The following is a 25204-nucleotide window of genomic DNA, read 5'->3' as shown; positions in this document are numbered from 1 at the left end:
ACTCGGCCTTCCATCCTTCCGAGGTCGGTAAAATGAGGACCCAGATTGTTGGGGGCAAAAGGCTGACTCTGTAACCCTCTTAGAGAGGGCTGTAAAAGCACCATGGAGCGGCATATAAGTCTAAGCGCTATTGCTGAACTAAAATCAAATTTCATTTTGGCCTAGAGACAGGCTTTTGCATGAAAAAAAAAAAAGAGCTGTTGGATGAGTAGGTGGTATCATCTGCTGGCTGGGGAAATTTTGGGGGATGAAATCCACATATCTTCAAATTGCCAAACCAACCCATTTATTTATTCATTTTACTTCAGATCCGTGAGTATGAGTGGATCCATTCTCAGACCAAACGGTTGAAGTTCAATGTGCTGATTACAACCTATGAGATCCTCCTGAAAGACAAGGTGAGTGATGGGCCAAGGCAGTTTCTACTTAGAGGGAAGAGGAACCCTTGCCATCTTCTTTCCTTTGTCTGCCCTAGCTATTGTGCCTCTGAAAGGATGGCTACTATTGGAGGTGAAGATTTGGGAAAGTCCTTCCTTTCCCTTCAGAAAGTCCTAAGATTCTCATAGTGGATGAGCTGCTTCTGGAGAACTCATCCATTCCTTTGTGGGGCTTTCTTCTCCCAGTATTCTGCTACCCAGGAATGTTTTTGGGAGCATTAAGGTGCAAAGGACTGTGATCAAAATACCATGAATTCAAAGAACTAATATGAGCAATGTCTGCATCGTATTTGCTCTTAAGGTGTTTGACCACCTTTTGCTTTCTAAGCTATCTTCAACCTGCTTTAATTCTGCCCCACACTTTAGTGTGTTGTCCAACTGTACTTCATGGGAAGATGTGGGTCTGTCTTCAACACTTATTCCAAGGTCCAAGGACTGTTATGTAGACAGAGTGGTAGTGGAGATTGGGAACCACAGACCTTTATAGGGGGAGGGGGCTGAATTTTCTATATCCTTGATATAGGAAGGAATATTTCCACATAACTTCTTCACTAAAAACCTTGTGAAGCAGTAAGCGGCCATGTTGGGTTCACATTTGGGATGCTCCTTCTTCTATGCAGCTTCTTGATGGGAAATATCTGGAGGTAGGGTATTCTTGTCTAGTGTCTAGTTTAGTGAAAAGAAGGAGTAGGGAAGACATGATAGCAGTGTTTGAGGGGTTGCCACAAAGAAGAGGGGGGGGGGGGGTCAACCTATTTTCCAAAGTACCAGAAGGCAGGACAAGAAGCAATAGATGGAAATAAATCGAGGAGAGAAACAACCTAGAACTAAACAGAAACTTCCTGACAGTGTGAACAATTAACCAGTGGAATGGCTTGCTTCCAGAAGTTGTGGGTGCTCCAACCCTGGAGGTTTTTAAAAAGAGGCTGGACAGCCATTTGTCCCGAATGGTATAGAATCTCTTGCTTTGAGCTGGAGGTTGCATTTAGAAAGCCCCCAAGATCCCTTCCAACTCTGTTATTCTGTATGTTGCAACCTGTCACGCTTGGGACACAGGTGTAAGTTTTCCAGAGCAGATGTAAAAGGACTTCCCTAAAGTGGTTCTGTGTTATTGCTGTGTGCCCCATCTAGTTTTTCTTCTGTAGGCCGTTTTGGGAAGCATCAACTGGGCCTTCCTAGGAGTGGATGAAGCCCACCGCTTGAAGAATGACGATTCTTTGCTCTACAAGACACTGATTGACTTCAAGTCCAACCACCGCCTGCTCATCACTGGGACACCGCTTCAGAATTCCCTGAAGGAACTGTGGTCCCTGCTGCAATTCATCATGCCAGAGAAGTAAGTTGAGTTGGGAAGTAGCTCTTTAGCCACAACAGGGTGCAACTGCGAAAGTAAATGAAACTCAAAACTTAAAGTGGCCTTTAGAGCAAGATATATTTAGAAGCCCAAGTTATTGTACAAAATTATCAATGCAAGCCTAATACAAACTTATTTCTTAAAAAAGTTCTGTATTCTGTTAATCTATTGTGGCAAAAAAAAAAAAAAAAAAAAGAGCCAGGAATCTGATAGCACTTTTTTCAATAATAAATTTTATTAGATAACAGGAAGCATTCACAGAAGCATTATGCAGTTGGTGAAAGCTTTTAATGAAATGTGTAGGATTCCCTTGTAGAATTTTGTTAGTTTTATTGTCTCTCTTCTGAAAATACAATGTTTTTTCTTGTTTTATTTTTTTATAATTATATTTTTTTTTATAATTTTCCTCTTTTTAATGTCAAAATGCTTCCCAGAGTCTCTAAGGAGCTGGGCTGCCTCCTATGTGAAAATTAAACAGGGATATGCATGAGGCCCCAAAGGTGCTTTTTTCAAAAGGTAATAAAGTCCAGTTGCCTTTTGAAAAAACACTTTTGGGACAGCCCTGACCTGGATGACTGAGAATCTCCATAGAAATAAAAGAGGCTGCCTGTATGCTTGTGCCTACCTTGCCAGTAGAAAGGAAGAATGGACTAGATAATGCTTAGATAAGGCCCTTTTTTAATCTGCAAAATTGGCTTTGGAGGTGGGCCTGAGTGTTTCTCATTCTTTCCCTCTCTCTCTCTCTCTCTCTCTCTCTCTCTCTCTCTCTCTCCCTTCCTCTCTCTTTCTTCCTCCCTCCCCCCCCCCCCCACCTCCTTGTCTTGTCTGTGGCTGTCAGGTTCGAATCCTGGGAAGACTTTGAAGAGGACCACGGCAAAGGACGAGAGAACGGGTACCAGTGCCTGCATAAGGTCCTGGAGCCCTTTCTCCTGCGCAGGGTGAAGAAGGATGTGGAAAAATCCCTCCCAGCCAAAGTAGAGCAGATCCTGCGGGTGGAGATGTCTGCCCTCCAGAAGCAGTATTACAAGTAAGGGTTCTTCTGGTGGTGGGGCAGAAATACTCAGCATGGGTACCACAAGATAACTTTTCTCAGGAAGGAAGTCAGACTAGAATGGTGCTTGGGTTTCTGCACACAGGAAGAGGTTGCCCAACATCCGTCTGCTGGTCTCCAGTCAAATCAGATTCCAAGTGATCCTCTTCCCTAGTCTAAATGCAACATTGGAGACTTTGGGAAGTCTCCTGTAGCAACCCTGCAGGCGCCTGCCATTCTGAGCTGGATTTCGTTCGAATTGGCCATCACGAGTCACACAACAAGGCCCCTTGTGGGGTGATAATTGAAGTTCTCCCCTCCCCATAAACCTACATAAATTAAAAACGAAGGCTGATTGAGCGAGTACAGTCAATGAACACAATGTCTTAAAGTGGACAGCATTCAGATTTGAATAATTAACAAGGATGCAGCCTGGCCTTAGCTCAGAAGCAAAGCGTTCATTGTATGGTAGAAAAGCACTCCAGGCGAAGCAAATGTAGGAGGCAATGGTGTAGTTGGAATGATTTTGTAACCAAGATCGAACTTGTTTCAACTGTATTCACATCCTCCTCCTACTGAGAGAGGTTCTCAAGGTGAGGTAGATGGTGACAGAGTCCCTCTTGTTTTGTCTCAACAAGAACCCTGCAAGGTGTCTGGGCTAAGAGATGAGGAGTAACTGAGAATGACTCTGACTTCAAGCAGGCCGTTGGCTGCCTCTTGGTTCAACCCTGCAACTTACTCAGAGCCGTCATGCTATTTATTCCAAGTTGCCACATTCTGTCAGCGCCCCCAGTTGCATTTCCAGGCTTAATAGCAATAGCACGTAGACTTATTTACCACTTTATAGTGCTTTCCAGCCCTCTCTAAGCGATTTACAGAGTCAGCCTATTGCCCCCAACAATCTGGGTCCTCATTTTACTCACCTTGGAAGGATGGAAGGCTGAGTCAACCTTCAGCCTGGTGAGATTCGAACTGGTGGCAGTTGGCAGAATTAGTCTGCAATGCTGCATTCTAAACACTGAGCCACCAGGAAGGAGAATGAGAAATTGAATTAAGGGAGGGAGGGAAGGAGGAAGGGAGGAAGGAAGGAAGATCAATAGCACTTAGACTTAAAAACCATTTCACAGTGCTTTACAGCCCTCTCTAAGAGGTTTACAGAGTCAACCTCTTGTCCCCAACAATCTGGGTCCTCATTTTACCCACCATGGAAGGATGAGTCAACCTTGAGCCTGGTGCGATTCGAACTGCCAAATTTGCAGGCAGCCGGCAGGCAGCAGAAGTAGCCTGCAGTACTGCACTCTAACCACTGCACCACCACAGCTTGTAGGCCTCTAGGATGCTTGTCTCCAGAAGTTCAGGGTGCTCCTTCAGTGGAGGTTTTTAAGAAGAGATTGGACAGCTGTTTTTCCAGAATGGTACAGGTAGTCCTGGACTTAGGACCACAATGGAGCCCAACATTTCAGTTGCTAAGCGAGACAAGTGTTAAATGAATTTTGCCCCCATTTTACGACCTTTATTGCATCAAGTTATTAAGTGAATCGCTGCAGTCGATAACTTAGTAACCCAATTGTTAAGTGAATCTCCATTGACTTCGCTTGTCAGAAGGTCACAAAAGGTAACTACATGACCTAGGGACACCGCAACCGTCATAAATACAGGCCAGTTACCAAACATCTGAATTTTGACCACAGGGATACTGTAACGATCATAAGTGTGAAAAACAGTCATAAATTACTTTTTTTAGTATCGTTGTAACTTCAAACGGTCACTAAATGAACTGTTGTAACTTGAGGACTACCTGTATAGGGTCCCCTGTTCGAGCAGGAGGTTGGCCAACCTTTTGGACCTCAGGGGCCACCAAACTCATAATTTTAAATCCCGCGGACCAGAGACCCTGGGAAAATCCCCAAAATCTGCAGGAAGATTCTCCACCCCGTTTTCCTACCAATCGATCATTCTTTATTTGGGACCGCAGGATTCCGTCTCCAGCTCCGTTCTCGGGAGTGGGGGAAGAGATATTTTTGGCTTCATGCAAAGAAAGCAGGAGAAGCAGCAGAAGTCTTTCTTTCTCTCCCCCAAATTCCTCCAGAAATGAATCTTTGTGAGACTTGTCATGCCAATGCAGCCTCTTGGAGCAGAAGGCCTCGCAGGGTCCCAAAGACTCATTTCTCGCAGAGTTTGCGGGGGGAGAAAGAAAGACTTTTGCTGCTTTCCATGCATGCAGCCAAAAGCAGAAGAAGAAGCGGAAAGAAGCAGCCCAGTGGCCGGGCCAGGCGCGTGGGGCAAGTTCCCCCCCCTCCACCTTTCCTCCCCTCACTACCTTGTGTTGTTCACAATGCAAGCGACACAAGCCTTGTGTTCCTGCAAGCCATGTGGGCAGCGCAGCCTTGTGTTCCTGTGCAGCCTGAATGGATTGCTTTGGGAGGTGCTTTGAGGGTGACATTTCTCTGCAGACCACCAAAATTTTCTCGCGGACCACCAGTAGTCCCTGGCCCACTGGTTGGCGACCACTGGACTAGAAGACCTCCAAGGTCCCTTCCAACTCTGTTATTCTGTATTCTGTATGTGCTGGCTTGCTTTCTTGAAGCCACTAGAGGGGCTGAAAAACTGATGCTTGTTACCTGCTAACCCTTCAGATGGATTTTAACAAGGAATTACAAAGCCCTGTCCAAGGGAACACGTGGCAGCACTTCTGGCTTCCTGAACATCGTGATGGAGCTGAAGAAATGTTGCAATCACTGTTACCTGATTAAACCTCCAGAAGAGAATGAGAAGGAAAACAACCAGGAGAGGCTGCAGGTGGGTAGACCTTGGGGGAAGACTTCTGGTAACGTCAGCCCTTTCCAGATAAATCAGACAGGAAACTCAACTAGATGAGCTAATTCTACTTTATTGTAAAGCTACATTTGCAACACCTGGCAGGTCTGAATCTTGCAAACTTCCTGCTGCTATTTTGAGACCGTTTTGTGGATCTTTTCTCACGTATGGCTAAAGCCTGAATCTTAATGAAGAAATTAAGGATTTAGTCAGAGATGGAACTCATAATACTGTTAGTTGGTTGTACGGCTAAGCGTGATGCTCTGGAGAAGAATTGTAAAATTGAGGAATAGATTAAAAAGCTCTGATGCTTAACATTGTATAAGGCTCCCAAATATATCAAAGGCTTCAGGTGATCTCACAGGAACTTGAGATCTAGCCTGAAAGTCAACTTTTTCTTACCTGAACATATCGAATATATTGAAGTAGGACTTCTGGTCTCTCCAACCAACATAACTACTCAATTGGAGGGTGGGGGTAGATTGTGGAAGATGGTCTATAAAAATTGGTTATTGCCAGGAAACAGATATAAGTTGCCTAAGTTAATCTACCGAGCTGATGGGCAAGGAGAATTAGAACAAGGAATTAGAATTAGAACAACAAGAATTAGAACCTCTTTGCATTCATTTTCATTGTTACTTCTGTTAATTCTACTAAGACCGTCATGATGCTGAGTTGCTCAGTCAACTTTGCTCCATCAGATTTGGAACTACCACTTCATGCTCAATCTTGTCTTCTTAGTCTTTAATCAGGAGCAGTGGAAAGCTCATCCTTCTGGACAAACTGCTCAGCAGGCTCCGTGCAAGGGGCAACCGGGTCCTCATCTTCTCCCAGATGGTGAGAATGTTGGACATCTTGGCGGAATATCTGGCCATCAAGCACTACCCTTTCCAGGTGAAGACCAGGAATTTGATGATAGAAAAATGGATGGATGGAGATATAGATAGATAGATGATAGATAGATAGATAGATAGATAGATAGATAGATAGATAGATAGATAGATAGATAGATGGATGGATGGATGGATGGAGGGAGGGAGGGAGGGAGGGAGGGAGGGAGGGAGAGGGAGGGAGGGAGGGAGAGGGAGGGAGGGAGGGAGGGAGGGAGGGAGAGAGAGAGAGGCAGCAGGCAGACAGACAGACTGGATGGATGGATGGAAAGATGGAAGGATGGATGGACAGACACATGAATGGAGGGATAGATAGATAGATAGATAGATAGATAGATAGATAGATAGATAGATGATAGATAGATAGAGATGATAGATAGATAGATAGATAGATAGATAGATAGATAGATAGATAGATATGATAGAGGGAGGGAGGGAGAGGATAGATAGATAGATGATAGAAATGATAGATAGATAGATAGATAGATAGATAGATAGATAGATAGATAGATAGATAGATAGATAGATAGATAGATAGATAGATAGATAGATAGATAGATAGATAGATAGATAGATGATACATAGATATATAGGTAGACTGGATGGATGGAAGAATGGATGGATGGATGGACAGACACATGAATGGATAGATAGACAGACAGACAGACAGACAGATAGATATGGTGGTGGGGCAGCAGGAGGCTCTCAAGTGTATTTTGCCTTATGGTGGACGAAGGAGAAAGACCAGCTTTAAGGGGGATGTTTGCAGATAATTGAATCTTGCAGGCTTTCTGGAGGAACTTGGCTATAATGGGCAAGGGTTCTACTTTCTATTCTCCCTTGCCAGGCGTTGGAAGATACCAGATGGGAAGCTTTTTATTTTCTGCCTAACAAGAAAGGTTGTTTTAGTTGTTTTTATTGCTTTTAATGTTAGTGATCCTTGCCCCAGCTCCTGCCAGCCTAGCAGTTCTAAAGCATGCAAATGCAAGTAGATAAATAGGTACCATTTCATTGGGAAGTAGCACTCTGTGGCATCATGCTGGCCACATGACTGCGGGAATGTCTTCGGACAGCGCTGGCTCAAGGGCCTTGAAACGGAGATGAGTACCGGTCCCTCTAGTTGGCAACAACTAGCGGAATAAAATCCACAGGGACTCCTTTTTTTATTATTGCTTTTAATTAATTAGAAAAAAAGCAGAACACAAAAACAGAAATAGTTTTTAGAAAAAGGAAGAAAAGCCAAAAATAATATCAGTACCACTTAGACTTATATACCACTACACAGTGCTTTACTAGTAGTGAGATCAAAATGATGCAACAGTGATAAAACAAGACATTCAAAGGAACTGTAACTTCAAATAAAAAGCTTCAAATAATACAGGAGGCCCTCGACTTACAGCAATTCATTTAGTGACCGAAGTTGCATCACTGAAAAAAAGTGACTTACAACCATTTTTCACACTTATGGGCCTTGCAGGATCCCCGTGGTCACATAATTAAAATTCAGAGGCTTGGCAACAGACTCATAGTTGCAGAGTGTCCCGGGATCATGTGATTCCCTTTTGCAACCTTCTGACAAGCGAAGTCAACAGGGAAGCCAGATTCATTTAAAAAAAAACTTGCTGCCAACTGCAGTGATTCGTTTAACAACTCTGGCAAGAGAGGTCGTAAAATGGGGCAGAACTCACTTAGCAAATGTAAAACTCACTTCAACCAAAGAAAGGTTGGGCTCAGATGTGACTGTAAGTCAACGACTCCCTGTATTAACCTACATATCGTTCAGCCCTTAATCGTAGGATGTAATCCGTTTTAAGATACCATTTAATCCAGACCCTGGGGAAGCACACTTCTTGGAGTGGCTCACTTTCCCCTGATAGCTCTGTTTGTCTCCTTTTTTCTTTTTTCTTTTCCCTCCATAAACCCTCTTAGCTGCAGGACCTTGGTCTTTCTGCCTCCTGGCCACCATTCCCAGCAGCAGGAACAGCCTGAGTTATTTTTAATCGTGGTTATTTTTAGACTGTTGTCTTGCTCTAAGCTGAAGGGGAAACCATCGGAGGAGATTGGAGTTTCTGGAGGAGACCTGGGGGCAGCTGGAGTGGGTTGGAGGTGAGGTTTGCTTTGGAAATCCCCTGACCTCTTCACTTATTGTTTTCTGCAGCGCCTGGACGGTTCCATCAAAGGAGAAATCCGGAAGCAGGCCCTGGATCATTTCAACGCTGAAGGCTCGGAGGTAGGGCTGGAGCCAGGTGTGGGTAAACAGGTGGGGAGGAGGTGCGGGGGCTGCCTGGGACGGGGGTGCTACAAGGCGTAGCAATGGGTGCTTCCTTGGTGGGAGGGAAGGAAGATGTCGGTTGTGTTTCTGTTGGCAAAGGCCTGGAGATATGAAGAGTCTTGGAGGGAGGCTGGCAGAACTGGACAGAGGAAGGAAAAGTTTAGTTTGCACTCAAGAGTTGCTGAAGGACCAGCTGTAGGTCACAGGAGTGGACTCTCCGCTTCTCACCGCAATGGAAACATGGTTTGCTTAGCCAGCATATCTTGGCCGTGTTTTGAGCTTTGTTGACAACTTCTTCTGGCTACCTTATTAGGGAGAGTAAAAACTCCTCCCCAATTGTGGTTGTAAGTCGAGGATTATCTCTAGAGGCATTGCATAACAGCGACATGTTTCTGAGGAGGCCTCTTCTTACTCCTCTTTTAAGGTAATGTTTGGGATAGGACAAGAGAACAGGCTGCCCTGCTCTGTGCTCTGTCAGTAAACAACCACAGGCAGTTCTCAACTCGTGACCATAATTGAGCCCGAAATTTACGAGGCTGTTAAGTGAGGTTTGCCCCCATTTTGTCACCTTTTCTTGCTGTGTTTGTTAAGTGAATCACTTCCGTTATTAAATGAGTAACTCGTGAATCTGGCTTCTTCCACACTGACTTTGCTTGTCAGAAGATCACAAAAAGGGTTCAAACGACCTTGCGGCACAGCAGCCGTCATAAATATGAAGCAGTTGCCAAGCATCCAAATGTAAATCACATGACCGAGCGGAGGCTGCAATGGTCATAAGTGTGAAAAAGGGTCGTGAGCCACCTTTTTTTCAGTGCAGTTGTAACTTTGAATGGTCAATATATAATGGATGTTTGTAAGTTGAGGACGACCTGTAACTGGTGTAGAAGAACTTTGGTATTACCGTACATGTCTCCATCTGCTTGTGATGCCCTGCTGGCCCGTAACCTGGCTGGTCCTTTGCTGACTTCTCCTCCTGGGCCTATCCAAACACAGACCTAAATGTGTGTTTCCCTTCGTTGCACGTCCTTAGGACTTCTGCTTTCTACTCTCCACGCGTGCTGGCGGCCTGGGGATCAACTTGGCCTCGGCTGACACGGTGGTGATCTTCGATTCGGACTGGAACCCCCAGAATGACCTGCAGGCTCAGGCTCGTGCTCATCGGATTGGGCAAAAGAAACAAGTTAGTGAGAAACAATTCTCCTCCTTTAGATAATGGTGGGGACTTCAGTTCCTAGCAAGGGGGAATGGGGGATTCTGGGAGCCAACACTCAGCGCATCTGAAAGGAGTCAGAAATAGGGAAATTTAGTTAACAGCCAGAGGGTAGCAGTCTGTAAATTAATTCCTTCCCAGTTGCTTTGTCTTCTCTGGCTACAAGAAAACAAGGGGAGAAATTTATTTCCAGGCAGGTACTATCTGGCTGTTAACTAGATTGCCCTATTCTTTCAGATCCCCTGAATGTGACAAGGGCTAAGTAATATGATTATTTATTCCATTTTTATTCTGCCTTTATTGCTTTTATAATTAGCTCCAGGCAGTGAACATACTTAATACGACTCCTGTTTTCCCCACAACAACCCCATGAGGTTGGTTGGGCAGAGAAGGAGTGACTGGTCCCAAGTCATCCAGCTGGCTTTCATGCCTAAAGTGGGACTAGAAATCCAATCTGCGGGTCTCGAGACCAACATCTGAAGCATAGACCAGATTGGTTGTCTGCCATGTCAGTTGACTCTTACCTCACTGAGCAATGGGATTTAGAACCTGTAACCCAGTGATGAAGGCCATTAGGGGAGGGGGGGGCTTCCTATTGGTCTGCTTGAGTAGCCCCTGCCAGTTGAGCTTCACTTATTACTAAGGATTGTGGGAATTGAGCAGTTTGAATTTGGCCAAATTGTGGAGCAGGCACATTTTATTTGTGGCTCTTCCTCAGTTGGCCCAGATCAGCATTTCTGATTTTCAGAGTCTGCCTTTTTATATTAGATAGGCTGGCTAAGAAAATTCTGGTTATTTGTTTTGTTGTTTTTGAAATAGTGGGCAGCAAAGTTAAATAACATAGGTAGGGGGGATTTGGGGTGGGGTTGGTCTTAGATATTTGAAAGTTCACCTAAGGGGGCTGCCTTGGTAGACATGGGTGAAAACAAGACATCTACCTTCAGAAAGGTAAATAATCCTGATGGGATAATTTCTACTTTTGTTGTAAGGTATTAGAAGCCGGTAGCTTATGGTTTGCAGCATGTTGGTCCTTGATACCTGTCCCTTCCCGATCCTTTAAAAAGGTCAGGATGAATCATTGAACTAGGGACAGATTCAAGAGAGATTTTTGCACTTCACCTTGGCTGCACCAGGGATAAAAAGCTACCTTTATAGCTATTTCACGCATCCCCTGGATTCTGCAGGTAAATATCTATCGCTTGGTTACAAAGGGAACAGTGGAAGAGGAGATTATAGAAAGAGCAAAGAAGAAAATGGTGCTGGACCATCTTGTGATACAGCGAATGGACACCACAGGCCGGACAGTTTTGGACAACAGCTCTGATAGATCCAAGTAAGGCGATGGGACTTCTGGTCCGCTGATCAAAATGGCTGTTATGTGGCACCATTTGAATGTTAATCTGAGAAGGCGATAAGACTTAGGCTTAATTGGGCTGAACTGTTCAGTGGGAAGGGATCCTCTCTACCAGTGGATTCTGGAATTGGCTTCAGCTTAGCAGGCAGTACACACCAAGTGATTTAGCACTGAGTCCTGTTTTGAGATAAAATGAGCTGGTTTTGAGATAAAATGAGCCAGACATAGTCATTCATACCTAAATGCATGCTTTATGCTAATGTTGCTGTCTTTTTTTTTTTTTAAAGAAAAACATTTTATTTGTAACATTGACTGTTTGATTTTAAAAAGACAAAAATAATAATTTTAGCTACTCAGAATGGCAAATTGTCTGGTTTCTTCAGCTCAAAAGGGATTAGGAGTTGGATGGGACTTCTTATCAAAGGATAAGTACAAGGATCTAGATCAGGGGTGTCCAACCTTGGCAACTTTAAGACTTGTGGACTTCAACTCCCAGAATTCCTCAGCCAGCAAAGCTGGCTGAGGAATTCTGGGAGTTGAAGTCCACAAGTCTTAAAGTTGCCAAGGTTGGACACCCCTGATCTAGATTATTTGAGATCCTGGAAAAGTGAGCTAAGATATGGTCCAAGTACTTGTAAACTGGAAATCTTTGTTCAAGCCAGTGGCTTCATGCTTTTTTCTAGGACAAACCCATTCAACAAGGAGGAACTGACCGCCATCTTGAAATTTGGAGCCGAAGAGCTTTTTAAAGAACCCGAAGGGGAAGAATCTGAACCACAAGTGAGTTTTTTGATCCATACGTCTGGGTAGAGATTACCTTGATTCTCCTTGGGATGTCATTTGAAATTGGCAGAGATTTAACTCGATTCAATTCATTTCCATATCAGGATTGTAGAAAGACAATATTAAATATTTCATATTGGTGTGTGTCTGACTGCACTCTTGCCCCTGCTTCTAGGAAATGGACATTGAGGAAATCTTACGCCTGGCTGAGACGCGAGAGAATGAACCATCCACAAGTGCAACAGACGAACTGCTCTCACAATTTAAGGTACGGGCCCAGAAAAGGAGCACCAAAGGTTTCAGAATTTGTGGCATTATCAGCGCCTTAAAGGGAGTAATGTTTCTCCTCTTAGGTAGCAAACTTTGCTACAACAGAAGAGGAAGAAGCCGAGGCGGAAGAGAAATCTCAGAAGGAGTGGGAAAACATCATTCCTGAGGAACAAAGGAAGAAAGTGGAAGAAGAGGAGCGGCAGAAAGAACTCGAGGAGATATACATGCTGCCCAGGATTCGCAGCTCAGCCAAAAAGGTAATTTTTCTAGTGTAAGATTCATAACAGGAGCATCTCACACATGAGATGTGAGATTCACCTCATCCTGCATGAAAAAAAAAACCTTTCAAAACAATAGCAATGGAGGACTTTCAGATGCAGATGGTTCTGCTGGAGATACAATAGATGCTTAATTTTGAAGAAGGGTAATGTGGTATCCTGGGATGTGGCACAAAGGCAACACAGTCAAATAAACAAGAAGGGTTCCTTTATTATCTCCAACTTTGCCACCAGTGTCCAGGTTACCTTCGGCTGGAGAAAAAACTCTCCCAGGAACAGTCTTTTAAGTGGAGGAAATTCAGTCCAAAAACAAAGTACTTATAAACTATAACTAAAAATCCAAGCAAACCATGCTGCAGTAATTAACTTGACAGGGCAGGAGAAGGAATTGCAGACTTGAAAGCACAGCCAAAACACACAAAGTTGGGAAGATGCCAGGAACACAGATAAGCCTCAACAATACCAGATAATTCACGATTTGCTCCGAACAACTTGCTGTGCACAGCTTCCCTTTTTAAACACTGTGTTTCCACTGCAGCTAATGAAGGGAATCAGGGCCCTTTCCTCCCCCGTAAGCTACGCAACTTGCAACTTGTGTTGCTCCCTTCTCCATTCTTCCCTGCGTGCCCTAGAATGAAGAGGGGTTGGGCCTAAATCTTCCTCCGAATTCCCTCTCCCTTGCTTTACCTCTCCCCTGCTCTGCTAAGCCAGACTTCGCCCTTCCCCAGTTTCCTTCACAGCCAACAGAGCCACACTCCCACTCCTTGTCAACTGTTCGGCCTCCCCCTCCGAATCTGATTCTGACAGGGGCATGACAGGTAAATTCACACTTTGACTGGTGCTGAGAAACACACAGCATGTTCCTAGGGACCCTGGAGGCTTTCTCATTGACTCTGTTTGTCAGAAGGTCACAAAAGGGGAATCACATGACCCCGGGACACTGCAACCGTCAGTTGCCAACCATCAGAAGATAAATCATATGGCCAAGAGGATGCTGCAATGGTCATAAGGGTGAAAAATGGTCATAAGTGCCTTTCCAGTGGTCTTGTAACTTTGGTCACTAAACAAACTATAAGTCGAGGACCATTTGGAGATTACGGCCTCTGTCAAAGAGGATCTCTCTTAAGCCTGGTCTTTTTCTGGCCCCAACAGGCTCAGGCCAATGACAGCGAATCAGATGTTGAAATAAAGAGGAAGCTCCAGAGGTCTTCGGGCTCAGATACCGAGACAGAGGACTCTGATGATGACAAAAGGCCCAAACGCAGAGGACGGCCTCGCAGTGTTCGGAAGGACACAGTGGAAGGCTTTACAGACCCTGAAATCAGAAGGTTGGTATCCAGGGAAACATCCTGGAAATTCTTCTGGACTGGTTTTTCATCTTTTGCCTGAGCTAAGATGAACTGGAAAGGGTGGGAGGGATGCCCGGCCTACCTCACAGAGAGGTGTGGTGGGATGAAAGGAGGGGAGATTACTCCAGTCATCTTGAGTGTCCAGAGCAAAGAAAATATTGTAAGAAAGCTTCTGCAGCCTTCCTTGGCTTAACGTGACTTTGTAAATATTGGGCAACTTGAGAGTTGTACTCGGGGCACATCTGGAGGGGGGTTAAATTTGGGAGGAGGGAGACCAGACCCACAAGCAGCGGGGGATGTGTGTGAAACTCAGGCCTTGAGCAAACCTCTCTAACGGTCGTAACTCTTCCTGTTTAAATTCCACAGATTTATCAAGGCATACAAGAAGTTTGGCGTTCCTTTGGAGCGGTGAGTGACCGAATAGAGAGACCATGCAGTCCACCAAATTACAACTGTCATGACATCAGAGCATTGGTGGGATGATCAAACCTCAGGCGCCTTTGGTTTCACGGTGTGATTTTTGTTTTAATCATTGCACACCGCGCAGAATCGCTTCCAGGGGATGGACGGCCCTATCGATTATTTAAATTGCACGTAGAATGCAATCGCTTATGGATGATGTCATCATATGTTCAGTTTCATCCACCTGCCAGGAGGCCTCCTGCAGCCCCTAGGAGGTTCGGGGGCAGGGTTGCCTCTCCTGATCCCTCAGTATTGTTCATCCTTGCATATAAGTTAGGTCTTCAATTGGATAAGCAGGACTTACACCCGGTGGGTTTGCACATCGTATGTGGGATGCATAGTTAACTGTTTGGAGTGATTTTCCATCAAGGTCCTATGACTTGTGCTGTCCACCAAATTACAACTGTAATTTGTTTCACTCTGTGATTTTTGTTTTAATCATTTCCTGGTAGCTATTCTTAGTCCATCCAAGTTCTGGAAGTGCTTTAAAGTAATATCTGATTTGTGGGTGCGTTGAGGGAGGGAGAGTCAAAAATTTGCTATGGAGCACCTTTATTCCATTCCATCTCCCTTTTTAGACTGGAATGCCTCGCTCGGGATGCTGAACTGGTAGAGAAATCGATAGCTGATCTGAAACGTTTGGCAGAACTTCTCCATAACAGTTGTGCTTCAGCCATGCAGGAGTATGAAGAGCATCTGAAGGAGAACCCAACTGAAAGTGAGGAAAGGGGATTTCTGTAATGGGAAAAGGGGGGTGGTCAACCCAAGGGACCTGGCTCAGAATCCAGGGTTATGAGCCTGGGCCTCTCCATAAAGAAAGTTGGCACTGTATGAAGAATTCATGCTTAAGAAGAACTGAACTCTGCAACTATGATGTTTATGCTCATATCATTGTTTCGGTATCTGCTCAACTGATCTTCCCCAGTGATTTCTCAGTTTCAAGTTTCCACTTCCCCTCAAACTAACCTAGGAAAATGTCTATTGGAGATTCTCAGTCATCCAGGTCATGGTTGTCCTAAGGGTGCTTTTTCAAGAGGCAACTGGACTTTCTGGAAGTCCAGTTGCCGCTTGAAAAAGCTCCTTTGGGATAACCCAGGAAAGGTGGTGCTAAATCATTTAGAGACAGTGAGAGATTACATCTTAAGATAGAATCACAGCAAAGCCTTACAATTGGGTACAGTGACCTTTTTAAAAAAAATACACAAATTTTGTCAACTTTGGGGAGGGGGGAGAAAGAAAATGATGCCAAACCTACTCCTTCTTTTCCAAAATCATTGTCAGGTGCAAAGGATCAGGCCCATAGGTTAAGTTGCAGCACATAAGATTTATTGAAGTCAATATGCAAAAATCTAGTCAAATAAAGTTTATTACTAAATTGTCTCTTGATAAGGGTCAACAGAATTCAAGAGAGCTTGATTTCTGGCCACGCAAGGACTCTAAACTGATAACACATTTAACTCCAACCCTCCCCAGTTCTGCCTGCTCTTCTCCTACAATAACAGGCTGGTACTTCAGCACCCAAACAGGAACATATTAAAATCTCAGGTGCTGAATGCACTTTAAATGCAATTCCCAACCTGCCCCACCTGATTGTGACTGTGCGGCTCCTTTTATCCAGGTAAAGGACCAGGGAAGAGAAAGGGGCCCACAATTAAGATCTCTGGAGTCCAGGTGAACGTGAAAGCAATTATTCAACATGAGGAGGAGTTTGCGATGCTCCATCAGACCATTCCCAGTGACCCAGTGGAGAGGGCAAGGTAAGCATAACCATCTAAGAGAGGCACAAGTGTGCCAGCCGTGAGGGAGAAGATAACTTAGAGAGAAGACTCCCTACAAGGCCAACTCTGTGTTGCCTTTTCTTCAACTAGGTCTCGATAGCTGGTTCTCACATGAATTTGGTCCCTTCTTAGAGCAATTAAGAAACGGTCCTTTGCTCAGTTGAGGTGAAACTTATGTTACCTATAGTGTTTCCCCGAAAATAACACCCAACCAGAAAAATAAGTCCTAGCATGATTTTTCAGGATGCTTGTAATTTAAGCCTTAGCCCTAAAATAAGCCCCAGTTAAGATCATCAGCCAGCCGGACACATTTCGTACTGTTATTTCCTCCAAAATAAGACCTAACCGGAAAACAAGCACTAATGCGTCTTTTGGAGCAAAAATGAATATAAGACCTGGTCTTATTTTGGGGGAATCATGGTAGTGAGAAGAGGTTTAAGAGAGACAATTTCACCTCTGGGTGCCTATCCACACTTTCTCACACATCTATAACTGCCTTTCAGTTTGTCTCATCTGGCTGTGTTGTAGAACTTTATTGACCAGGAGTGCCTCACGTGGGATCCCTTGTCACCTTTCGCCTTGTCCCCTCCTCCAATTTTGCAGGTTTCGTCTGAACTCCCGTGTCAAATCTGCCCATTTTGATGTAGACTGGGGAGTGGAAGAGGACTCTTCCTTGCTGCGGGGGATTTATGAGCACGGATGTGGGAACTGGGAGCTCATCAAGTCAGACCCAGAACTGAACCTCACTGAAAAGGTACAAGGAACCTCACACGCGGGTCAGTGTTTTACAGATGCAGAGCCAAATTATAACGCTTGAAAAAAAGGACGTTTTGCAAGGAATCAGTGGCATCGGATGCAGGGAGTTCTGTTTCTGCCATTTGACAGGCAATGTTTTTTGTGCTGACTTCGTGCTTCAAACACAGAGCTGGTTTGGTCTCCTGCTTAAGGCACCAAGCTAGAAACCAGGAGACTGTGAGTTCTAATCCTGCCTTGGGCACAAAGCCAGCTGGATCATTCTAAATAAGTCTCTTTTATGTTTCTTCCTTCTTCACCACCCCCTCCCCAGATTTTACCAGTTGAGACAGATAAAAAGCCACAGGGGAAGCAGCTCCAGGCGCGAGTAGATTATCTGATGAAGCTTATCAAAAGAGACATGAAGAGGAAGGAGAACCCGAACAAGACAGAGGAGGTCAGTTCCATCACCAAACTAAATTTGCTCAAGTGGGCTTCATTAATGCTACGCATTGTTTGGGAAGTTAGCACATGGAAAACTCAAGCTTCCAGTCAGTGTGGCGGAAATCATGGACACAGGAAGGAAGGGGCTAAAGTAAAGAAATGGAAGGGGCCCTTTATCAGCCTTCCCCAATCTTGGTACACATACACACATACACACACAGACAGCAGGGTGATAAGCAGCAACGTGAATTGCACCCCAGAAAGACACGTGAACCTAGTGCAACGTTGGTATAGCATGCATGACCCATGGAGTGCCCAGCGCTGTGGATGTTGCTTCTTCCTGGATCATTTGAAGTTTCTGCTTGCCTTCAAAGGGCAGCCCACTGTGGAGCACATTGCAGTAGTCCAAATGGGAAGCAACTAGGACTTGAGTGACCATGAAGGGGGCTTCCCTGTCCATAAATGGGCACAATTGTTACATAAACTGAATCCATGCAAAGGCCCCAATTGTCACAGATGCCCACTGCTTCCTGGGAAGAAGCTTCCAGTCCAGGAGGGCCAAATGGTGGACTATCTCTGTCCAGGAGAAAGCTACCCCATTGAGGTATAAAGATGGTCATTCTCCAAAGCCCCAGAAATACTGCAGGGAGGTGGGTGACCCTATACAGGAAAGGGTTTGCACAAATCAAGGTAGGGTCCACCAAATGGGCCAGCAAGGAGGGTTTTCTGATCATCTTTGCCCTCGTGGGCTGTTCTTCTGTCCTAGGACAAGGCCAAAAGTGTGAAGCCTCGAATCCGGAAAGAAAACAAACCTCCCAAAATCAAGGAGGAGCCAGGAAACGAATCCTCTTCTCCGCAGCCTCCAGACAACCAGTCAGTAGAAGGACAGAAGAAGGTAAGCATGAGCACTGAGGAACGGGGACTTCCTGGTGGAGAAAATGGCGGACTAAAATTTAAGGTCTGCCATTTCCTCTCTACCATTTTGGGAGTGCCACCTTAGACAGGGGCTACAGTTCAGAAAAATCCCAGACTGATGGAGCCATTTTGTTGAGAGCCGCTGGAATCTTTGCTATAGTCTGTGACAAAAGGATCCTGCTGTTACCAAGAATTGTATTGATTACTAATAGGGTGGGTTTTTTAAATTTTAATTTTTAAATAGAGCCACATGTATAGGTAGTCCCCGACTTACATTTAATTCACTTAGCAACTGTTTGAAGGTATAACAACACTGAAAAAAAAAGGAACCTGTGGCTGTTTTTCGCACTCTATGACCATTACAGCATCCCCATGTTCATATGATTTACATTTGGCTGTTTCACAACTGACTCCCGTTTATGACGTTTGCAGTGTCTCGGAGTTGCGATTCCCCCATTTTGTGACCTTCTGATAGCCCAAGTCAATGGGGAAGCCAGATTCACTTAACAACACTCATTTAAAAACTGCAGCGATTCACTTAACAAATGCTGCGCCAAGAAAAGTCATAAAACAGGGCAAAACTCATTTAAGAAATTCGAGAGCCGAGTTCCACGTAATGGGTGAGCTCCCGTTATTTGCCTCAGCTCTTCTCTCCACCTAGCAGTTCGAAAGCATGCAAATGTGAGTGGATGAACAAGTACCACTTTGGTGGGAAAGTAACAGCATTCCATGTGCCTTTGGCGTACAGCCATGCTGGCCATATGACTACGGAAATTGTTTTCGGACAATGCTGCCTCTAAGCCAAAAAGGGGGATGAGTACCATCCCCCAGAGTCAGCCACGACTGGACAGAGTAAATCTTTAGCTTTACTTTATTACCAGAAACATGGAGACCCCTGTTTGAAGGGGCACCTGGAATCACCTGGAAATTCCAGGCAGCAGAATGCAAGTTTCTCACTAGCCTTGGTTGTTGTTTTTTTACCTGCCTTCCATTTTCTTACTGGCACATCCGTGACTTTCCATTCTGGGCTTTTTAATGAGGGATGCTTTCTCCTCTTGTCTTTTCGCAGCCCAAAGGCGCCGAGGCCAAACCCGGAAACAAAGGGAAGAAACTGCTGGGTCAGGGTCCCGTCCACATTACGGCAGGAAGTGACCCTGTCCCCATTGAAGAAGAGGAAGAGGATGAGTTAGACCATGCAACCTTCACCATTGTGAGTCTTCTCTAGGAACAGAATGGAGAAAAGTCAAAGAGGGCTAGTCATTGACCCTAGAAAATCTCCCTTTGACTCAGAGAGCAGCTGCTGTTTAGTTCCCAAATCAGCTTACCTCTTCTTTGTGAAGTTTCAAGGAAAGATGAAAGATACCTTTAACCAATCCCAAAAGATTTAAAAATAGGGAAGGGGGGGTGTCAAAGAAGGGAAAATTGAAAAAGCACAAGGAGAAAGGGGGCAGGGAAGGATACAAGAAAGGACTTCAGACTTTCTTCAGGTCAGAAACAAAGAAACAGGTAGACTTATGACCACAGTTGAGCTCAGAATTTATGTTTGGTAAGTGGGAACTTAGCTAAGTGAATTTTGCTCCCATTTTACGACCTTTCTTGCTATAGTTGCTAAGTGAATCACTGCAGTTGTTAAATTAGTAACATGGTTGTTAAGTGAATCTGGCTTCCCCTCAGACGGTCGCTAAAGGGGATTGCATGACCACAGGACACGGCTACCATCATAAACAGGAACCGGCTGCTAAGCATCCGAACGTAAATCACATGTCCGTGGGGATGCTGCAGAGGTCATAAGGGTGAAAAGAATGGTCACTTTGTTCAGTGCTGTTGTAACTTCGAATGGTCTCTAAATGAACTGTTGTAAGTCAAAGGCTACCTATATAATAAAATAATCTGTTATTCTGGTTCAAAGAAAAAGTATCATTCCTTCATCTTAATGAATTATCCTAAAGAAAGATGGGAAATCTCTCGCATAGTCTCCAAGATTTTATGGCTTCCCCAGACAAGCATTAAATCCCATCCTGAAATTTGGGGTAGCTTTAGCTTCCTTGGGGGCTGGATATCGTGTGGGCTCCAGATGTTTCTTTTGGGGCACTTCAGATTCCTTCACTTTCTTGCTTGCTTCCTCTTCTGAGTTAAGACAACTGACATGCTACCAAGCCAAACACTGGTCCCTGGCATATTTATCTCAGAAAATCATTTTTCCGCAAACCAGTTTATCTCTAAAACAGGAGAATCATAGATTTGCTGATCAAAAAGGGAGATTCTGTTTTGCAAGAAGGCTGAACCTTCCACTCAAAAGTTATCCTTTCTGTAGCATGGTGACTTGTCTTGTGAACAGGGAAGGCCTGTGGCTGGAGCCACAACAGATCCCCTCCCCAAAATTAAAATGGGCCCCTACCCTCAAACGGTTGCCTCAATCAGGGTCTCTCTGTCCTCCTCCTTCCTTCTTATGTGCGACTAATGTAGAGCTTTGCTTTTTCTGTCTCTCTAGTGCAAAGAGCTGATGAGGCCAGTTAAGAAGTCCTTGAAGCAGCTGGATAAGCCAGAAAGAGGACTTACAGACCACGACCAGCTGGAGCAAACACGGAGTTGCCTACTCAAGATCGGAGACCACATTGCTGAATGTTTGAAAATCCACACTGAACAGGAAGTCTTTAACGTATGGAGAAGGTGATTTGTCTGCCCACCAAATCGTCAATCTGTCCCTCTCCCCCCCTCCTCCCTCTCTCTCCAATTTATTTATATTTTTATAATTTTATTTATGGGGTGCTTTTCTTTAACATTCATGAGTGCTTAGTGAACAGTGTATTGTCTGGTTCAATCTACTTTATACACAATACTAATAATAAAACTGTTTAGGTATACATAATAATAATCCTTCAACTTCTAACATCTACATGTACATTGTAATTATAATTATTCTATTATATAGCAGTATGCCTAATAATATTTTCCCAATTTCTACTTTCTATGTCTTTTTTCTAACCCCTAATAAAGCAATTCCTATATTAAGAGGAATTTTGTATCTATCCATCATCTCTTGTTCTTTTTAGTATTTCATTTCTTACTAACTTTTTGACACATCTCCCATGCTCCTCCCTTGGGATCTTGTATCCCCCTTACATAACTCATAATTAGTCTAATTCTTTCATTTGCCTCCACAACTGTCTCTTGCTGTTAAATCTCTAGAGCACCTGTCAGTAACTCTTTCATTACTTCTGGGAGATCTTTCTCTCTATCCTTTTCTATATTTTGACTTCTTGATGAATAATCTTCCTATTCCATTTCAAGCATCTTTACTGTCTCTTCCACATCTTTATCTACTTGTGTCATTTGATGATTTATCTCCTCTATTCTTTCCTCTGCTCCTTCTAATTTCTCCTCTATTTTCTGAATTTTTTGTTCATTATCATTTGCTTAGGGTTTTCTACTCTCACCTCTGGATCATGTATCAGGTCCATCATCTCCCTGTATCTCCTTGTCATAATCTCTCTCTCTCTTGTCCTGATGTTGCAGTCAGACTTGCAGGTCAGGACTCTTTTTGAGTTTGGAGGTATAGGGGAAGAAGAGACAGAACCTGGGGATGGAGTTAAAAGAGGAATCAGCCTAGAATCTCTACATAGCCACAAGCAAACTAAGCCCAACTCCCCTCGAATTCCTACTGAAATGTTACAAATGAGATGCAGTCTCCAATTGTTGAATTGTGTTGAATTCCCCTATATGGAAATACGTCAGAGTGTTAAAAACAAAATCCACATTTTAGTCCAAACTCCTAGAAAACCACGATACAAGCATTTGCAGTAGTCTGCAGTAAGAGAAGTAGCAGAATAAAACATCTCTCCATCACTGTTTGTTTGGGGCAACTCTTTCCTCTGGCATGAAAAGTTTGAACTTTTGGGCCAGGTCATAAAAAGAGAAAATTAAAATTATCTGTTCATCTCCTTTCAGGAATCTATGGGTATTTGTCTCCAAGTTTACTGAATTTAATGCCAAGAAATTACATAAGATATACAAGATGGCTAACAAAAAGCGATCCCGGGAACAGGAGGTAAGAACAGAGGTGTGTGTGTGTTTGTGTTGTGCAGTAGAATGCAAGCGATACAAATATAAATAAAGAGAAGGAAGGAATGGGAACATCTTGTGCAAAAGAAAACCTCAGGAACTAGAGGAATTCTGCTTGAGACTTTTCTGTGAACCTCCAGCTCCTTTTGGCTGGACTTGGCCCTTTATTAATCAATCAGAGTAGAGCTGGAAAGGGACCTTGGAGGTCTTCTAAACCAACCCCTTGCTCAAGCAGGAGACCCTATCCCATCTTGGACAAGTGGCTCTCCAGTCTCTATTGGTGGACTTGCATTGCTTTTTCTTCAAGTTGTCTGCCAAATACAACTGTGTGTGTGTGGGGGGGGTCCCCTGGGGTGCAAAAAGGGGCTGACCTAGCAAACCTTGATGGTGAAGACATCTTTGGTCACAAATGAGGTATGGGGTAGAAAGACTCCCTTTTTTTTCTTTTTTTGAAAATTTTATTGATTTTTTTTAAAAAAAACATAAACAAACAAAACATAGAACATAAAATCATAAAACATCTTTTTTGAAAGCAGCCTGATCCTGGGTTACATCTCTTCGTGCAGACTTCCGGTTTGCAGGGCTTCGGCGGCAGGCAGGAATCCGCGATCGTGCGCGGTTTCTGCCTGGGCTCGCCACTGGAGTGTCCTGAGCCAGCTGGCTTCGGGGCTAAGCCACCCCGTAGAGGTGGTGAAGACGGGGGAGACCCAGCAGGATCGAGGGGAGCTGCACCTCTCCTCCCCAGCTGGCTAAACTCCCTTTCCCGAAGGTGGTAAGAGCGGTGGTCAGAAATGGCCGCCTCAAAGAAGCACTCAGCCAGAAAAGAAAGTGCAGGAGGAAGTTAAGAAGTGAAAGTTTTTGGCTGACCGGGACAAAAAGTAACAACCAAGGTACCCTGGAATTTAAATTTTACAAAAGATACATAGCTCCCAAAGAAGAGTCGGAAGCAGCGAACGAAAGTGAAAAGGGGAAGTTTTTTTTTTCACTCTCCTTCCTCATGCTGATAACGAGAAGATCTGAATAAAGAAATCGGGAAAATCCGCTTTGGCACCAACAGGTAATTAAACTGGAAATATAATTAAATGCCAAAGGGACAATAAAGATTTCTGAACACTAAAAAAATCTTTTTTTTGCTATAAGTGGGAAGGGAGAGGAAAAGAATAAGGGCAGGACTTGGAAGGAGGAGACTGCTTGGAATTCAAAAGAATTTAAAGTTAAATCTTAACAAGACTTCTAAAGGATACATTTTAACTGGAACTTTGCAACTAAATAGTAACCCCAAGAAGAGAAAGTGAAAAAAGAAGAAAGTGTTAAAATAAATAGCTTGTGTGTATTTGGATTGCTTGGTGATTTTGGGACTTTTGGAAATCATATTTGAATGATTAAAAACAATTGGGTGGTCGTTTAAAAAAAACAACAACTCTACAAGGGCATCACCTCTGGATGAACTGGATGAACTGAAAATCGAATTTAAAAAATATAAAGAGGAACAAGAAGGGAAGGGATCCTTTGGCTCCATTTTTCAATTCTTAGAAATGGCGATTGGTGTCTACAAGAAACAACAAAAAAAGACTGCGCAACAAGAAGATTGGGACAAAGAAGAAGCCATTTTTAATGAACAAGTAATTCTATCTGGGGAAGAAAAGGGAAAGGGAGGAAAGAGAATGGAGAATTTAAGACCTAAAAAAACAGCCAAAAAAGGGAAAAATAATGTGAAAAGGGGATATAATGTTGGAAAGCAACAGAAAAGGGGAATACAGAAGAGGGAAATGGAGGTGGAGAGAAGGGTGTAAAAAGGGGAGAGAGAAGAAAGGGAAAAAGGAAGGGAAGAGAAGTTATAAAGGTTTGGAGCAAGATGTAAAGAAACAGGATTTATTCAGAGACAATGGGTGAAAATTTAACTGAAAAAGGGATTCTGTAAAGGTACATAAGATTGTATTGTTACATTTGTAATAGAAATAATGTTAGAAAATTGGAAATAACATATGATTAAAAAGTGGAATAAAATAGTTAGTGTAATTTAGTGAAACTTTTGTAAACAAAATAAACGAAATGAAATAAATGAGAGATTTGAATTAGGAAGGAATGGGAACATTTTAACTACTCAACGTTTTATAAAATATAAGTGAAGTGGGAGGGAAGTAATTATGGAAAGTTTATAAGTGTTTCCATAGAAGTATGATACTTATTTGAAAAGTAATGTGTAAAATGTTTAAGATTTAAATGAATATTAATATTAATGATAGAATCGAATTGGTATGGATTGTTGTTTTAATTATGTTATATATTTATAATTTTTTTTAAAATACATTGTGTAGTTTTAGAATGTACCAAGCAGAATCCGAATGGAAGTTATGTATAATATTAAGTGTTATAATTTTAGGGGAAAGATATAAAGGCGTCATACTCCAATCAATGATCACAGGAGAAATTTTGCTTAATGAGAAAAGATAATAGACAGCTGAAACAGGACAGACAAAGAATATAAGTATGATGATTTGAATTGAGATGAAATAAATAAAATTAAGAAAGTTGAAAGAGGGGAGAAGTTATATAGAAAATGTAGAATGGTAATAAGATATGGAATGGAATATAAAAATGAGCATGAATTTGACTTTCCCTTTTCTTTCTGTTTGTTTGTTTAATCCTTTCCTCTAGAAGAGGCCCTACAATATTCTCCAGCGACCTCCCTCCTCCCCAGACCCTGGTTAATAAGACCCAAATCATTATTACTGTTGGTCTTTTGAGTTCTCCGATGATGTTGTCT

The 25204-nt window shown here is 43.4% G+C and overlaps 1 protein-coding gene across 7 annotated transcripts in view; it reads left to right on the top strand.

Annotated features, from left to right (window-relative positions):
- LOC113428496 (ATP-dependent chromatin remodeler CHD2-like) overlaps nucleotides 1-25204 on the top strand; it is a 91468-nt gene that overhangs the window by 52491 nt on the left and 13773 nt on the right. For 3 of the 7 annotated variants that reach the window (XM_087972820.1, XM_087972817.1, XM_087972822.1), the window contains 21 exons: nucleotides 309-398; nucleotides 1583-1773; nucleotides 2630-2818; nucleotides 5458-5620; nucleotides 6380-6532; nucleotides 8687-8758; nucleotides 9831-9980; nucleotides 11195-11343; nucleotides 12048-12144; nucleotides 12323-12415; nucleotides 12501-12674; nucleotides 13848-14023; nucleotides 14411-14452; nucleotides 15085-15224; nucleotides 16125-16263; nucleotides 16888-17038; nucleotides 17351-17473; nucleotides 18227-18355; nucleotides 19445-19585; nucleotides 20867-21045; nucleotides 22324-22435. In XM_087972820.1, the coding sequence (XP_087828946.1) occupies nucleotides 309-398; nucleotides 1583-1773; nucleotides 2630-2818; nucleotides 5458-5620; nucleotides 6380-6532; nucleotides 8687-8758; nucleotides 9831-9980; nucleotides 11195-11343; nucleotides 12048-12144; nucleotides 12323-12415; nucleotides 12501-12674; nucleotides 13848-14023; nucleotides 14411-14452; nucleotides 15085-15224; nucleotides 16125-16263; nucleotides 16888-17038; nucleotides 17351-17473; nucleotides 18227-18355; nucleotides 19445-19585; nucleotides 20867-21045; nucleotides 22324-22435 (2853 nt within the window). Of the gene's footprint in view, nucleotides 1-308; nucleotides 399-1582; nucleotides 1774-2629; nucleotides 2819-5457; nucleotides 5621-6379; nucleotides 6533-8686; nucleotides 8759-9830; nucleotides 9981-11194; nucleotides 11344-12047; nucleotides 12145-12322; nucleotides 12416-12500; nucleotides 12675-13847; nucleotides 14024-14410; nucleotides 14453-15084; nucleotides 15225-16124; nucleotides 16264-16887; nucleotides 17039-17350; nucleotides 17474-18226; nucleotides 18356-19444; nucleotides 19586-20866; nucleotides 21046-22323; nucleotides 22436-25095 lie in introns of all 7 variants that reach the window. The other 4 variants (XM_087972819.1, XM_087972818.1, XM_087972823.1 and 1 more) reach the window with 3 other exon arrangements.

Source organism: Notechis scutatus, chromosome 11 (assembly GCF_049901735.1).
Source record: "Notechis scutatus isolate UNSWTSFEM ecotype Mainland chromosome 11, rNotScu1.2, whole genome shotgun sequence".
Classification (NCBI taxonomy): domain Eukaryota; kingdom Metazoa; phylum Chordata; class Lepidosauria; order Squamata; family Elapidae; genus Notechis; species Notechis scutatus.
Note: the sequence above shows the minus strand (reverse complement) of the source record. Positions and strands in the feature narration are given on the sequence as shown.